Source organism: Dipodomys ordii, unplaced genomic scaffold (assembly GCF_000151885.1).
Source record: "Dipodomys ordii isolate 6190 unplaced genomic scaffold, Dord_2.0 Scaffold73, whole genome shotgun sequence".
NCBI lineage: Eukaryota > Metazoa > Chordata > Mammalia > Rodentia > Heteromyidae > Dipodomys > Dipodomys ordii.
The window spans coordinates 11,116,187-11,130,834 of record NW_012267289.1 but is presented as its reverse complement, the minus strand read 5'-3'; the positions used below and the strand labels follow the sequence as shown (position 1 = coordinate 11,130,834).

The 14,648-nt window shown below is 42.0% G+C and overlaps 1 protein-coding gene across 1 annotated transcript in view; it reads right to left on the bottom strand.

The window, feature by feature from the left end:
* Nucleotides 1-14,252, bottom strand: part of Nxpe3 (neurexophilin and PC-esterase domain family, member 3) — a 32,745-nt gene extending 18,493 nt beyond the window's left edge. Inside the window, exons 1-4 of the mRNA XM_013024100.1 lie at nucleotides 14,055-14,252; nucleotides 5,898-6,177; nucleotides 2,417-3,171; nucleotides 881-954 (exon numbers count right to left, since the gene is read on the bottom strand). Of these exons, the coding sequence (XP_012879554.1) occupies nucleotides 881-954; nucleotides 2,417-3,171; nucleotides 5,898-5,990 (922 nt within the window). The 5' untranslated portion in view covers nucleotides 5,991-6,177; nucleotides 14,055-14,252. The remainder of the gene's footprint in view (nucleotides 1-880; nucleotides 955-2,416; nucleotides 3,172-5,897; nucleotides 6,178-14,054) is intronic.
* Between the last annotated feature and the right edge of the window lie 396 nt (nucleotides 14,253-14,648).

Sequence of the window (14,648 nt, the reverse complement as noted above, 5' to 3'; positions counted from 1 at the left end):
ATATATATATATATGTGTGTGTGTATATATATATATATATATATATATATATATATATATATGTACCACTTAGCAAGTCCTAAGAATATATAATCCAACTAGTTTGGATTAATCCCATTAGATTGTGGAATTGCTCATGCTGACAAGTCTTGTCACTATCTAGTTTTAGGGTTCAAGTTTATGCAGCATTAAGTCATGTGTCAGATTCCTGAGACTTTGCCCATAGTGAGATGAGTCCTTCTGGGGATACTGTGCTCACACAGCAACAGCAGAGTGCTAAGTAATAAATAAATAAACATCCAAACATTTAACACAGGAATATGCAATCATGAATTTTGTTAAATTCATCTATTTTAGAAAAAAAAAGTATGTTCATTCAACAAGCAGTGCCACATCACTAAAGGAAGGGTAAATTCAACACCAAGCTGAAACTCGTCTGACTACTTAGACCCCTAGCAGCCTTGGACATGGATGAGGTGGTGTTGGTGTTGGTGGCATTGTTTTAGTCTTCTGTATAGCTACAAATACGGTATGCAGTTGAAGTAAAACAGACAGCTGAGTAAGAATCAAAATTCAAGGGTAGCCAGGCACCAGCAGCTCATGTCTGTAATCCTAAAATGCTTGAGAGCTGAGAACAGGAGGATCACAGAAAAGTTCAGTGGGCACAGTGGCATGCACTTGTCATCCCAAACTACATGGAAGTCTTTGACTGGAAGGATCGCAGTGCCAGGCCAGCTTGGGCAGAAAAGATCAAGAGATTCTATCTCTATGGAAATGGAGCTGGATGTGAAGTTGCAGACCTTGATCCCAGCAACAACAGGAAGCCTAAGTGGCAGATCACAAGCTCAAATGTATGTTCAGATGGGAAGTGAGACTGTACCCTCAAAATACCAGTGACAACTGGGCTGGAGGTGTGGCTCAACAGTATTGCACCAGCCTATAAAGGCTGGGGACCTGAGTTTAAACAGACAAAAAGGGAAAAAAATAAAAGATCCAAAGGTGAAAGTACTTTAACTTTAGACAAGCTCTAAATTTCACTCTAAAAAGCGTAATCAAGGGCTATGAATGTGGTTTCGTGGTACAGTGCTTGCCTAGCATGCATGAAGCCCTGGATTTGATTCCTCAGTACCACATAAATAGAAAAGGCCAGAAGTGGTGCTGTGGCTTAAGTGGTAGAGTGCTAGCCTTGAGCAAAAGAAGCTCAGGGACAGTGCCCAGGCCCTGAGTTCAAGCCCCAGGACTGGCAAAAAAAAAATAATAATAATAATAATATAAATTAATTTGGGCTGAGAATGTGGCTTAGTAGTAAAGTGCTTGCCTTGCATGAATGAAATCCTGGGTTCCATTCCTCAGTACCACATAAACAGAAAAAGCCAGAAGTGACACTGTGGCTCAAATGGTACTGTGCTAGCCTTGAGCAAAAGAAGCTCAGGAACCAAGGCCCTGAGTTCAAGCCCCATGACTGGCAAAGTGAAAAAAAATACTAATCAAAGTGAAGAAAGGGGTGACATTGTCCAAAGAAATGTACTACTACATGACTTATGAAGTGCTAACTTCTCTGTACAGCACCTTAATAACAATAAATTATATTGTACAAAATGCTAATCAGACCAAAGGAGATAATCATAAGAAAGGAACCTGAGGGCATAACCCCCTTGAACATGTAAAACACTATTTACTGAAACGAAATCCGGGAGACAGAAACAGCTTATTTATGTTGTAGCTGGTGGTAGCAGTGGTGTGTGTGTTTTTGTGGTTGTTGTTGTTGTTTGGTTGGGGTTTTTTTCTGCTTCTTTGGGGGGCTAAAAAGAGGGTCGCGGAAAGGGAGGGAGGAAGGGTGAACGAATGCAATCATGGTATTCAGTATACACTATGTGGAAAATGAACTATGCAACTTGTGGGCAGTGGGAGAAAGCAAAGGAAGGGGTGACACTGTCCAAAAGAGAAATGTATGCATTACCTGAAAAGTGAAAGTCTGTACAACACCTTAAAATTATATTTTTTAAGTGCTAATCATGCTGAGCATCAGTGGCTCATACCCATAATCCTAGGTACTCAAGAGACTAAGATCTGAGGATCATAGTTCAAAGCCAGGCTGGGAAGGAAAAATCCATGTTGACTCTTATCTTCCAGTTAACGGCCAACAATGACAGAGATGGAGCTGTGGCTCAAGTGACAGGATTTTGCTTTGGGCAAAAGAAGCTCTGAGACAGCACCCAGGCCCTGAGTTCAAGCCTCAGGACTAGCCAAAAAAAAAAAGCTAGTCCTAACTATAAAGCATTGTTTATATTCTTCTTTACCAATGTCCCTAAACTAGATCAAGCTGAGAGGTAAGGAATACACATTCAAAGCAAGAGCCTCCTAATTGGAGCAAGGCCAGTAAAAGGACTCTACCCCTAAAACGTGCAGCACCCACCTCTGGAAGAAAGCACTCTGTGCGGCAGTTAGGAGGCCCTTCAGGTATCCACCTTTGTAATGGTTAATTCTGCTGCTGCAAGGGAGCTTCTTTGGTTTGAAGCAGAACCAGGGCTCTCCAGTGTAGAGATCTGTAAAGTTACACAGGGGCAGACCTCCAGGGAGACACACATTACACTCAGTGGTTTCAGAAATTTTTCCTGAACGGAAGAGACTCTTGAAAAAGACCCTGTCTGGTTTCTCTTCCTGCAGGTGCTGAAGAACTCGGATTCCTTCACTGGGGTGAACCAGAGATACGGATACTTTAACTCTGCCCGGCCAGAGCAAAGTGAAAAGGACCTTGTAAAACCCATTCTGGTAGTCTACCACTCTGCCCACAGCTCCTGCTTGGAGCTTGGGGGAATGGATTCTGGCCTGTAGGTAGTCTCCACCATACTTCTTGGGCTTTCTTTGAAAATCCTTCACATATACCAGCACTTCCAGCTGGCTTCCCACCTTGAAGAAGCCTGCAGAGTTCAGGATGACAAAGTAGCTGGAAGAAGGGTCAGTGCTCTTCACAAATGGGACTGGCCCCATATCAGGCACCTGCCACTGCAAGGCGGCCAGCAGGGAGTCCTCCTCCATGCGCTCCCGGCTGGACAGGGTCTGCTGTTCATAACCACAGTAGGGGCTCCGGTTAATGCCTGTGGCCTGGGAGAGGACAAACTGTCCACTGCTGTCCACAAATGTGGCTGCAACAGTCTCGTGGTCCAAGTACTAAAGAAAGACACAAACAATGACACCATGACTGAAGTACATGGCTCAACATTCAGGCAAACAGATGTCGCTTCTGTTTAGATGTGTGTAAGAGCAACCGGGTTGTCTTTATCTCAAAAGACAAAGTTCCCAAGTTTTACAGAACTATCTTACCGTAATGTGACAAAAATCATGACAAAATCATTATGAGAAAACTATGGGGTTGCCTCACAGTGAAGAAGGAAAAGCTTTCTCAAACAGAAGCCCTTTCACTAACAGCTAGCTAAAGGCCAAAAGACTCTTTTTTTGTTGTTGTTGGTGGTGGTGGTGGTCATGGGGCTTGAACTCTGGGTCTGGGCACTGTCCTTCAGCTCTTCACCTCAAGGCGGCGCTCTACCACTTGAGCCACAGCACCACTCATCCTGGAGTCTCATAGAATTTCCTGCCCAGGCTGCCTTTGAACTGCAAATCTCAGATCTCAGCCTCCTGAGTAGCTAGGATTACAGGCATGAGCCACCAGTGCCGAGTGGCCAAATTGACTCTTAACGGGAGGGAGCTGGTAAGTCTATTTTGGGGACTACTGTGTGGCCCCAAAAGACTGGTATCTCCAGTCAGACCAGGTCTGTCTGAGCCTCACTCAAGTCTCCTGCTAAAAAGGTACTTTGTAATACTTCTCCCTCTTCCCGCTTCCCCCTTGTAAACACACACAGCACCAAAATATATGTACTAGTTTCTGTGAGAGGAAAAAAAAGACACTGCTTTATTTTGTTGGCTTGTGGCACTTGTTAAGTTACAGGTCTAACTTAATTATGGTATTTCTTTGCTCATTTTTGAATTTTAGTAGCACACAGTAGCTTTACAATGGAAGAGGGTTAATTGTGACCTTCTGTACAGGTATACAAGATAACCCAACCAATCTCACACCTCCTCCGTCACTGTCCGTTATTTCTCATCTTCCACTTCTTAACATAATTTCAGCATACAGCACTCTAGGCAGTCTCACACGTGAGACCAAAGTGCAATGTCTGTTTGCCTCTGGTCACACACCAGGAAATGGAAACAAAAAATAGTAATAATCTCAACAGGCAGGAACCTGAGATCTGAGGATCATCATCTGAAGCTAGCCTGGGCAGGACAATTCGTGAGATATTAATTCCAAGTAAAGCCAAAGTAGAGCTGTGGCTCAAGTGGTAGAATGCTAGTCTTGAGCAAAAACAGTCAGGGACAGTGTCCACAACAGCACAAGCCCCAGGACCGGCACAAAATAATAAACATAATAATTTCAACAGGTTTCACTGTTTTATACTCAGACATACAAACTAACTACTTTGACCATATTCATGCCCATTTGCCTTGTTAAGCCTTACCTACTACTCCCATGGGTACCCTCACCCACATCAGAGCCTGTTTTAGTTTCCTGTCACTTGTTTGGAAAAGAGTATATTAATTGCACCAAGAGGTTTCAACTGTGGTGTTCCAAAACAGGCACATAGTATATTTTGCTCAGAATAAATCTTTGTTGCTTTATCCACCTCCATATTGGTCAACAGCTATCACTGAGGTTCTCCATGCTGTCTTCACACATAGTTGCAATATATTTCAAAGTTATTAGCCCTCTTTCTTTTTCCCGTTCCACCTCCCCTCACTCTTCTAAAGCTCATTAGGTTTTCTAAGCACCAGATGTTCTACAAGATAGCCAGAGGGCTTTGCATTTATCTTACTCACTGTGTGCTTTTCAGCAGAGTACCTAACCAAACAATGAAATGGTCACATAGGGTCCTACAGATTTCTATCTCTGTGAGCCATTAGTAACATCCATTAGACACTCTAAAGAATGTGAGTGTGGCTCAGCTATGTATTTCCTATTAGAAATGGTCTTAAAGTATAAAAACTAGGTATTTATTCTTTTTCTTGGTTTGAATTGCTATTGTTTTGCTACAGTTAAGACAGTGCCAATTCCATTCTGATGGTGTTCCCCTGCCTGGAAACTTCCCATGACCTCTCTAGATACTGCAGAAATTTCACTTTCTCTGTGTCTCTATCTGTGTCTGCATTTCTCCCTGTCAAATATATATACAGAATTTACCATTTTCACTGTTTTATGTGTGAAGTTCAGTGTAATTAATCCATTCTCATCACAAGCAACTCCTGCTACCATCCATCTATCTCCAGAACATTTTTACCTTCCCAGATGAAAACTGTACCTATTATAAATAATTATCTATTCCTTCTCTTAGCCACTGACATACACTGTTCTGTTTTCTGACTCTATAGATTTGATTATTCTAAATACTGCTTATAGGTGGAATTATATGGTATTTCTCTTTCTGCAACTGACATTGCTGTTAACACAATGTCCTGACCATTCATTCATGTTGTACCATAGGTTAAAATGTCCTTCAAAAGGAGAAAATATGTGGAGACATACAAAAATGTACTGAGTAGCGACGAACCGTAATCACACATCTACATCACATAGCTATTCCAGAGGCTAAGATCTGAGGATTGAGGTTCAAAGCCAGTAAGGAAGGAAAGTTCAAGAGGCTCTTAATCTCCAATTAACCACCAAAAAGCCAGAAGTTAAGTTGTGACTCAAGTGGGTAGAATGCTAACCTTGACCAAAAGTTTGGACAGTGTTCAGGCCCTGAGTTCAAGAAGGCACAAAAACTTGTTAGTAGAATAAGCTTCCTCAGGCCGGTGAGGCCCTAGTCCTCACTCAGTTGTAAAGGAGTATGTAGGGTACTTACCTCCACCTGAGTAACATTGATGACCAGCACCACCACCATCAGCAGTGCAAGCAGACAGCAGAAAAACCGTAGTCTGAGGGAATTGGTCCACATTGTCTGGCTGTATCCTGATCACCCATGGCCGCCACCATGGTCTCTCAACTTCTCAAAACTCCATGGTGTTTTTCTGAGCTGTGGATGAGCTTTCCATTTAATTTGCTTCTATCCTGCTTGCAGTCTTAAGAGTTATGTGCAGGAGAGACTGCAGCCAATTCAAAAGCATTTTTTTCCCAACAAACTCCTTTCAAAGAGAAGACAGTATCATCAATTCCAAAAGTCTAGAAGAGAACAAGAAGAAAAACTTATTTCCTCTTCCTAAATCTTATATAAGGCTCAGTTTCAAGGAGAAAACAAAAGCACAGTAATGTTTTCTTTCCCAGCCCCAGGTTTCTATGTATACACAGCAATACATGTCCTATTATCAACTTTTCTGAGAGCAAAGAATAACTCCAAACTCACAAGTTGCAAAGTAATAGTAATTTCTACAGAGATCTAAGTAAAAAACATTCACTTCCTTTTCCTTATGAAGTTATATGACTTCACTATCTAATTATATTATTACATTTAAAGATAAAGAAAAGACCTTGTGTTTTTATGAGGAGTTGTTTTTATGAGGAGTATGCAAACTCACCTGGCACTCTTGCCATCCATCTTTGTGGCATGAAACAGAAAACACCCTTGGAGTTTGGAGCTCCCTCGCCATGTTCCCCCTTAGCTAGCAAGATGCAGGAGGAAAGACATATGCCCTAAAGATATAGGGGAAGGAAACTAAGCTTGGAGAAATAACAAAAGCCCTCAATCCGTCATTGTACCTGTCAGAGAGCAGTGGACTTCAGCCACTGTGGAACAGTTCTGTCACAAAACGAATTCAAAATGCTTGCTCTGGATGCTATTTTGATTCAGGAAAACAGAACAAGTACCTTGCTCCTGAGGACAAGCATAGAGGTACTGGTAGAAAGAGTGTGTATTTATGGTACAGAGAACCTCAGAATAGCTTAGCTGCATCAACACTCCCCTCAGCTTTGTGTTCGACTTAGCAAGCCTCCAATTCTCTCATTCCTCTACTGCACCTGACTGAATCATTTCCATTCCATAAGAACCACACCAGGGGCTGGGAATGTGGTTTAGTGGTAGAGAGCTTGCCTAGCACACATGAGGCCCTGGGTTCAATTCCTTGGTATATTAAAAAATAAAAATAAAATAAAAGAACCATGCCAATCCTTCATGATTCTAGATTCAGAAAATAGACAAGACTGAGCTACTCCAATTTGTTTTTCATTCTCGAACTTCCCATTCCACTTGTTTTCACTTCTCAGTTAATTGTTATATAGATCTAATTTTTTTGTCTCTCGAACTAGACTATATACGAAGTATTCTCGAACTAGACTATCTACTAAGCATATTAAAAAAGACAAACAATATATCATAGAACAATCAATTTAAAAACAATGTATCATATTTTTATCTCCTCGCATAGTTACCTCTTTACATGGTATTCTTTAACTCAATAATCCATGTAGCAAATAATTATGGAGATCAACTCTGTACCACACATCATATAAGAAATTCTCCTTGAAAAGTTTACATTTATATTGGATAAAAGAGATTTCTATTCTTAAAAAGAAGGGGCACTGTGGCTTGCGTGGTAGAGCGTTCGCCTTGAGCTAAAGAGCTCAAGGGCAGTACGCAGGCCCAGAGTTCAAGCCCCATGAGCAACCAAAAAAAAAAAGTAAGAAGCCAGATGCCTGTAATCTTTTTTTTGGGGGGGGGGATGGGGGCCTGGTAGTAGGGCCTGAACTCTGGGCCTGGGCGCTGTCCCTCAGCTCTTCAGCTCAAGGCTAGTGCTCTACCACTTGAGCCACAGCGCCACGTCTGGCTTTTTTCTTTTTGCTTATGTGGTGCTGAGGAATCAAACCTAGGGCCTCATGCATGCAAGGCAAGCGCTCTACCACTGAGCCACCTTCTCAGCCCTGACAGAGGATAATTTTATAATCAGTATCCTAAATACTCTGCTACATAAAATTTTTCTCCAACACTGGGAGAAAACCAAAGATGAGAACCCACAGGATTTAACTGTACATGCAGGTGAGGTCTGTGGGACAGTCACCAGTTACGCAGTGGTGGTCAGTGATGCAGATGGTTGACAAGTACTACAGATAAATTACAAGTAGCAAACTATCCAAAGCTTCAATTTCAGCCCAGTCAGAATAATCATCATTAAAAAGACAAACAATAACAAAGGCTGACACACATGTGGAAAGAAAAAGAGTCATAATGCACCATCAGAGGGAATGTAAACCAGAACATGTGGAAATCAGTACAGAACCTCCTCAAAAAAACTGAAAACACACTGGGCGCTGGTGGCTCACGCCAGTAATCCTAGCTACTCAGGAGGCTGAGATCTGAGGATCGCAGTTCAAAGCCAGCCTGGGCAGGAATAGACTATGAGACTCCTATCTCCAATGAACCACCAGAAAACCGGAAGTGGCACTGTAGCTCAAGTGGTAGTGTGCTCGCCTTGAGCTGAAGAGCTGAGGGACAGCACCCAGGCCCAGAGTTCAAGCCCCACGACCGACCAAAAAAAAAAAAAAAAACTTAAAACAGACATACCTCACAGCCCCATCATACCACTCTGGGGCATACAGCCCAAGGAATCCAAATCAATATACAAGAAAGATTCCAATATAACCAAGGTTTACTGCAATTCTCTTCACACTAGTCAAACAGTGGAATCAGCCAGAGTACCCAACTCATGAATGGAAAAAGAAAGCAGGGAACACATGTAATATAGAATATACTCAGCCATAAAAAAAATAAAATTATAACATTTGCAGGAAAATGAATCGAGCTAGACATTATCATGATGAGCTACATAAGCCAAACTCTAAAAGTTAAATATGGCATCTCTTTACTCACTTGCAAAATCTAGACATATTCTTATTATAAAAATGAGGATGTTTGGACCACAAAGTGAAGGTAAAGAATATGGAGAGTGAACAATACATTGTTTTTCTGTATGTAGGTGGTGTAAGAAATCACTATAAATATAACATCTAGACATAGTCGTAAGAAAACTATTTACAAAGGAAGCAGGAAACTATCAATCAAGGAGTGCTAGATGAGAATGACTCTACCAAAAAGTTTTCCATATCAATCAAAATTTATACATGTAACCTACATATATATGTGTGTGTATATAATCTCATACACATATGATATATATGAGATATATCTCGTATATATGTATCAATGTGATATATGTTTCAATGTGATTTATTTTTTTTTGTCGGTCATGGGGCTTGAACTCTGGGCCTGGGCACTGTCCCTCAGCTCTTCAGCTCAAGGCTAGAACTCTACCACTTGAGCCACAGTGCCACTTCCGGCTTTTTCTGCTTATGTGGGGCTGAGGAATTGAACCCGGGGCCTCATGCATGCAAGGCAAGCACTCTACCACTGAGCCACCTTCCCAGCCCTGTGATTTATCTTTTGGGGAAAAAAAAAACACTAGGAAAAAGAAAACAGAAGTTTACATCTAACTTTCCTTCCTAAACTCAGGCAATTATGCCCAAAGGGCTCCTTTATTCTTCTCTTGTCATATATGAAATACGTATTGATGTTCTCATCTTATATCATTTCTGCAACAGAAGAATATGAGAAAAAGATTAATGAAACTGAAAATGTGATCCAATTAGCCTCTCAAAAGTCTTTTGAAACAAAATTGGTTCCAAGTGGAACTGATATTGTAGTGGTTCTGACCTTCCAACTATATGAAATTGCTGCCCTGAGAACTGAAAGGTCTCTTGATTTCTTTGTGAATTGTTGCAGAATCCTAGCATGTTAATACATACTTGTTACATAGTCTTTTTCTCTGAAAAAGGAATATTTAGAAAATATAATTGTGCCAGGAACAGATTCTCTTAGAAGAAATTGAGTTGGAGTGGTTCTTTGAGTTTCAAAAATAAGAAAATATGGACAAAGCCAAATTTGACTTTAAAGGTCAAACTCATACTTGACTGACAGCCATTATATAATGAAATCTGGAAATATTCTTTGCATTCTGTGACCTTGCTCAAATTTATGTGAATGATGGAGGAAAACCATCCATCTATTTTACATAAATTAACCATGTCCTCTACCTCTGTCTCTTCATCTTTTTTTTTTCTTTTGGTCAGTCATGGGGCTGGAACTCAGGGCCTGGTACTGTCCCTGAGTTTTTGTTCTCAAGACTTTACCACTTTGAGCAGTTTCACTTCCAGGTTTTTGGTGGCTGAAAGGAGATAAGAGTCTCATGGACTTTCTCGCCCAGGCTGGCTTTGATCCAAAATCCTCAGATCTCAGCCTCCTGAATAGCTAGGATTACAGGTGTGATCCATCAGCACCTGGCTTCATCTCTTTCTTAAATCTAAACTTACCTCTACCTCACCCAAAAATTGAGAAGTGAAAAAACAATTGCAGGTCTGGGAAGGTGGTTCAGTGGTAGAGTGCTTGCCTTGCACCCAGACCCAGAGTTCAGGCCCCACAACCGACAAAAGAAAAAAAAAAAAAAAACCAATTGCATCAAACAGAATCAGAGGGCATGAAGAACCAGAAATTTTGTTAAGACGTAAATATTCTAGGCTTTGAATGATTTACTTTAAACTACCATCTAGCTTGTCATCGGTGAAATGGTATAATAACATCTACACTTCCTGCCTTCCGTGGTGGCTGTGGGGAGCAGGCAGCATCATGTATCTGAAAAATGGTTTGAAAAAGTATATTTGAGGAAATGGTTACTAAACCTTCATTGGAAATTTGGTTTTATCCAACAAAATGTTTCTGTTCCTACTACTCAGTGAATTAACTTGTACTGTCACGTTTCAAGACACAACTTCTTATCAAGGAAAAATAAAGAAATTCTTAAGATCGGAATTGACCAAAAAGCTGGCCTCGCTTGGGCTAGCTGTTACTGTCATTGTCTATAACCTGGAGAATATGTAAGTACTTTTTTTGGGGGGGGGGGGGGGGTTTTGTTGTTGGGGCTTGAACTCTGGGCCTGGGCGCTGTCCCTCAGCTCTTCAGGTCAAGGCTAGTGCTCTACCACTTGAGCCACAGCACAACTTCCGGCTTTTTTCTTTTTGCTTATGTGGTGCTGAGGAATCGAACCCAGGGCCTCAGGCATGCAAGGCAAGCGCTCTACCACTGAGCCACCTTCCCAGCCCATATGTAAGTACTTATACATGTGCTTTGATTCTGGATTAAAAAAAAATTTTAATGAAAAAAAAATTTTTAATCCAGACCAGTAATTCTTTCAAGCTACTTTTCACAACTTGGACAAAGTACAGAACAGAAGCTCTGAATATAGCTGCTGGTATTTTAATACTTTCTAATTAATTTGGTATGTCCTTTCCTCTGTCAGGAACAGAGTGTTCATATGTAATTGGAATTTTTTTTATTATAAAATAAAATGACAAATCTTTCATACCCAGTACCCCAGCAACAAAAAGAAAAAAAAACCTAAAAATTAGGTAAAGAGGGCTGGGAAGGTGGCTCAGTGGTAGAGCGCTTGCCTTGCATGCATGAGGCCCTGGGTACGATTCCTCAGCACCACATAAGCAGAAAAAAAAAAAAGCCAGAAGTGGCGCTGTGGCTCAATTGGTAGAGTGCTAGCCTTGAGCTGAAGAGCTGAGGGACAGTGCCCAGGCCCAGAGTTCAGGCCCCATGACCGGATCCAAAAAAAAATTAGGTAAAGAAAAGCACATTAGAAATTAAGAGTATAATTTCTTTTTTTTTTTTTTTAGTCGGTCGTAGGACCTGAACTCTGGGCCTAGGCACTGTCCCTCAGCTCTTCAGATCAAGGCTAGCGCTCTACCACTTGAGCTACAGTGCCACTTCCAGCTTTTTCTGCTTATGTGGTGCTGAGGAATCGAACCCAGAGCTTCATGCATACAAGGCAAGCAATCTACTACTGAGCCACCTTCCCAGCCCCAAAGAGTACAATTTCATAGGCAGGGAAGTATGCACATATTTAGTCTGATGTAGTAGGAGAATAATAGAAGCATTCATTTTTTCTTACTAATAAAATACAATGCCTGAGCTGCATGACTGTAATAGTAACCACTTGGGAGGATGAGAAAAGAACCTGGAGTTGAAGCCAGGCTAAGAAATACAGCAAGATCCCATCTCAACGTAACTAGTTCTCAACATATATGAACTTCAACCTGAAAAATCACACTCAGATCTTAGGTGGAGGTCAAAACCTTAAATAAAAGAATTTTTTTAAAAACAAAGATAAAAGTTCCAAATATTATTTTTCTTAAGAAAACTATATAACAGGGCATCAGTGGCTCATGTCTGTAATCCTAGCTACTCAGGAGGCTGAGATCTGAGGATCGCAGTTCAAAGCCAGCCCAGGTAGGAAAGTCCCTAAGACTCTTATCTCCAATAAACCACCAGAAAAACGGAAGTGGTGCTGTGGCTCAAGTAGTAGAGCGCTAGCCTTTAACTGAAGAGTGCAGAGACAGTGCCCAAGCCCAGAGTTCAAGCCTCAAGACTGAACCCCCCCAAAAAAGAAAGTAAAAACTATATAACCATGTAATTCTGTGATCCATCCTCCTACTCTTAAAAAAAAAAAAGGTGACTATATAAATTGAAACAAAAGACCTAGTTTAAGGAGTTAAACCTGAGCAATCTTGTTTTCAGATCTTTGTAAAGTGTCAAAACACCACTTACGCATGCTTTTTTGCGGGGGAGGGGAGAAGAAAAAATACATCAACTCTCTTGCAGGGGTAGCCCAATATTTATTGAGATTGTTTTACCCGATTCTGATTAAGAATACTTCCAGTCCAAGACATATAATAGTCAATCTAATTTCTTTATGGCTGGTAGCAACAACACTAGACACTAATCAGGTATCAGACATCCTATTCACATCTCCCAAGAGAATCACAAAGTGCTTCTGGCATTACTAGGAATTACAATTGTCTGTAACACAAATGAAATAACTGAGTTGGGGGGGTGTGGAGTGGAGTTGTGGAGTTGGGAGGGAAGGGTTGGTAGGGGAAAAACGAAGGAGGAGGCAACAATGCTTGGTAAGAAATGTACTCATTACCTTGTTCATGTGATTAACCCCTCTGTACAGTATTTTCACAATAAAAAAACTTATTAAAAAAACTGAAGCACTGAAGGGAAATGTAACAGCAACCCCATTCACTGGGGAGCTCATGGATTCTGGCAATCACTTATTTCACAAAAGGAATATATTATATACTTATACAACAATCTCCAATTTCTGAGCTAGTTCCTATTCTAAATATTCTGATTTGTTATCCACAAAAATATAATTGTACATGAGCCCGGAATTATAATTCAGAATATACGCACCCTACGTATAAGATTCAAATGCATAAATTTATATGGAATGTATCCAAACATACATGGCTATATTTCAACTTTCCCAACAAACGGCTGTATTTCATAAGGGACTGAGTAAGAACTTGAGATTTAACAAAGCTGGATCTACACAAATGATGATTCAACCAACTGAAGTCCATCTTGACCAAAGATGATCCAGGAATGGTAATGAGCAGACCCTGTTTCTAGACATTTCATTTCTCTTCCAGGTACCCCCATCTTACATGCCAAAGTGCTGACTCATTTGCCTTTCTTCCAAGACAGGAGACAGTAATAAATTTAATTAAATAAGTGTAAGTTACACAGTACTTGTAAGTGCTAGGAGACAGTAGCACTGTTTAATATACACTATGTAAAAAAAAAAAAATTAACTGTGCAACTTGCGGGGAAGGACCGGAGGAGATAACAGGAAAAGCGAAAGGGGTGACAAGGAATAGTCCAAGAAGAACTGTACTCATTCTTAACTTATGGAACTGTAACCCCTCTGCACAACGACTTAATAACAACAACAAAAACATTTGAAGTTCCTCAGCCCCACCCAACGACTAAAACAAGAGTCTAAGGGAGTTTAAGAGACAATTGTTTAAAGGAAAAAAACCAAAAACACACAAAACTCCCCCGAATATTTTAACTGAAAGAGCAGAACCCCTAGCACAGCGGCCAGAGGTGTTACTGACGCCCGTTGGTGAGGGATGGACTTTCGGATAGGAGGTTTCCATTGCAACTTACCTTGCTCTGAGGGCACCCCGATTCTGGAGCGACGGGACAGCCCTGTCCACTGCGGCGATCTGTCCCTCCCGTTCCCTTTCACGGTGACAAAGAAGGGTACTTCATCAACTTCACGTTTGCGACAACACCCCTGGAAAGTCAAAGGAACGCACTGAGGCACTCTGGAGCAGTCGGTACGCGGCCACCACCTCCGCCGAGTCTGGCGTACCGGGAGCCGCTCGGGTCGGGGAGTCCTGCCAGCCGCACACACAGCTGATGTTCCCAAAGATAGCGAACGGCCGGGGGCGGAGGGGGGGAACTCGCCCACAACCCTCCCCAGAGCAGAGCCCCACCGGCCGGGGCACACGCCGTCCGGTCAACGGTGCATCCTCCCAGAAGCACCCCGCCGGAGCTCGGATCCGTCCCGCAGGCGCGGGCCCCCGGCTGGGGTCACCGCCGGGCAATGTCACACTCGCTTCTCCCCACGCGGCCTGAATCTCAGGTCCTCCCTCCCTCCCGCCTCCACCCCCAAAACTGCAGCTCCGGAAGAGCGGAACAGAGAGCCCGGCGGCGGCAGCTGGCGCCCGCCCGCAGCAGCCGAGCAGCGGGGAGAGG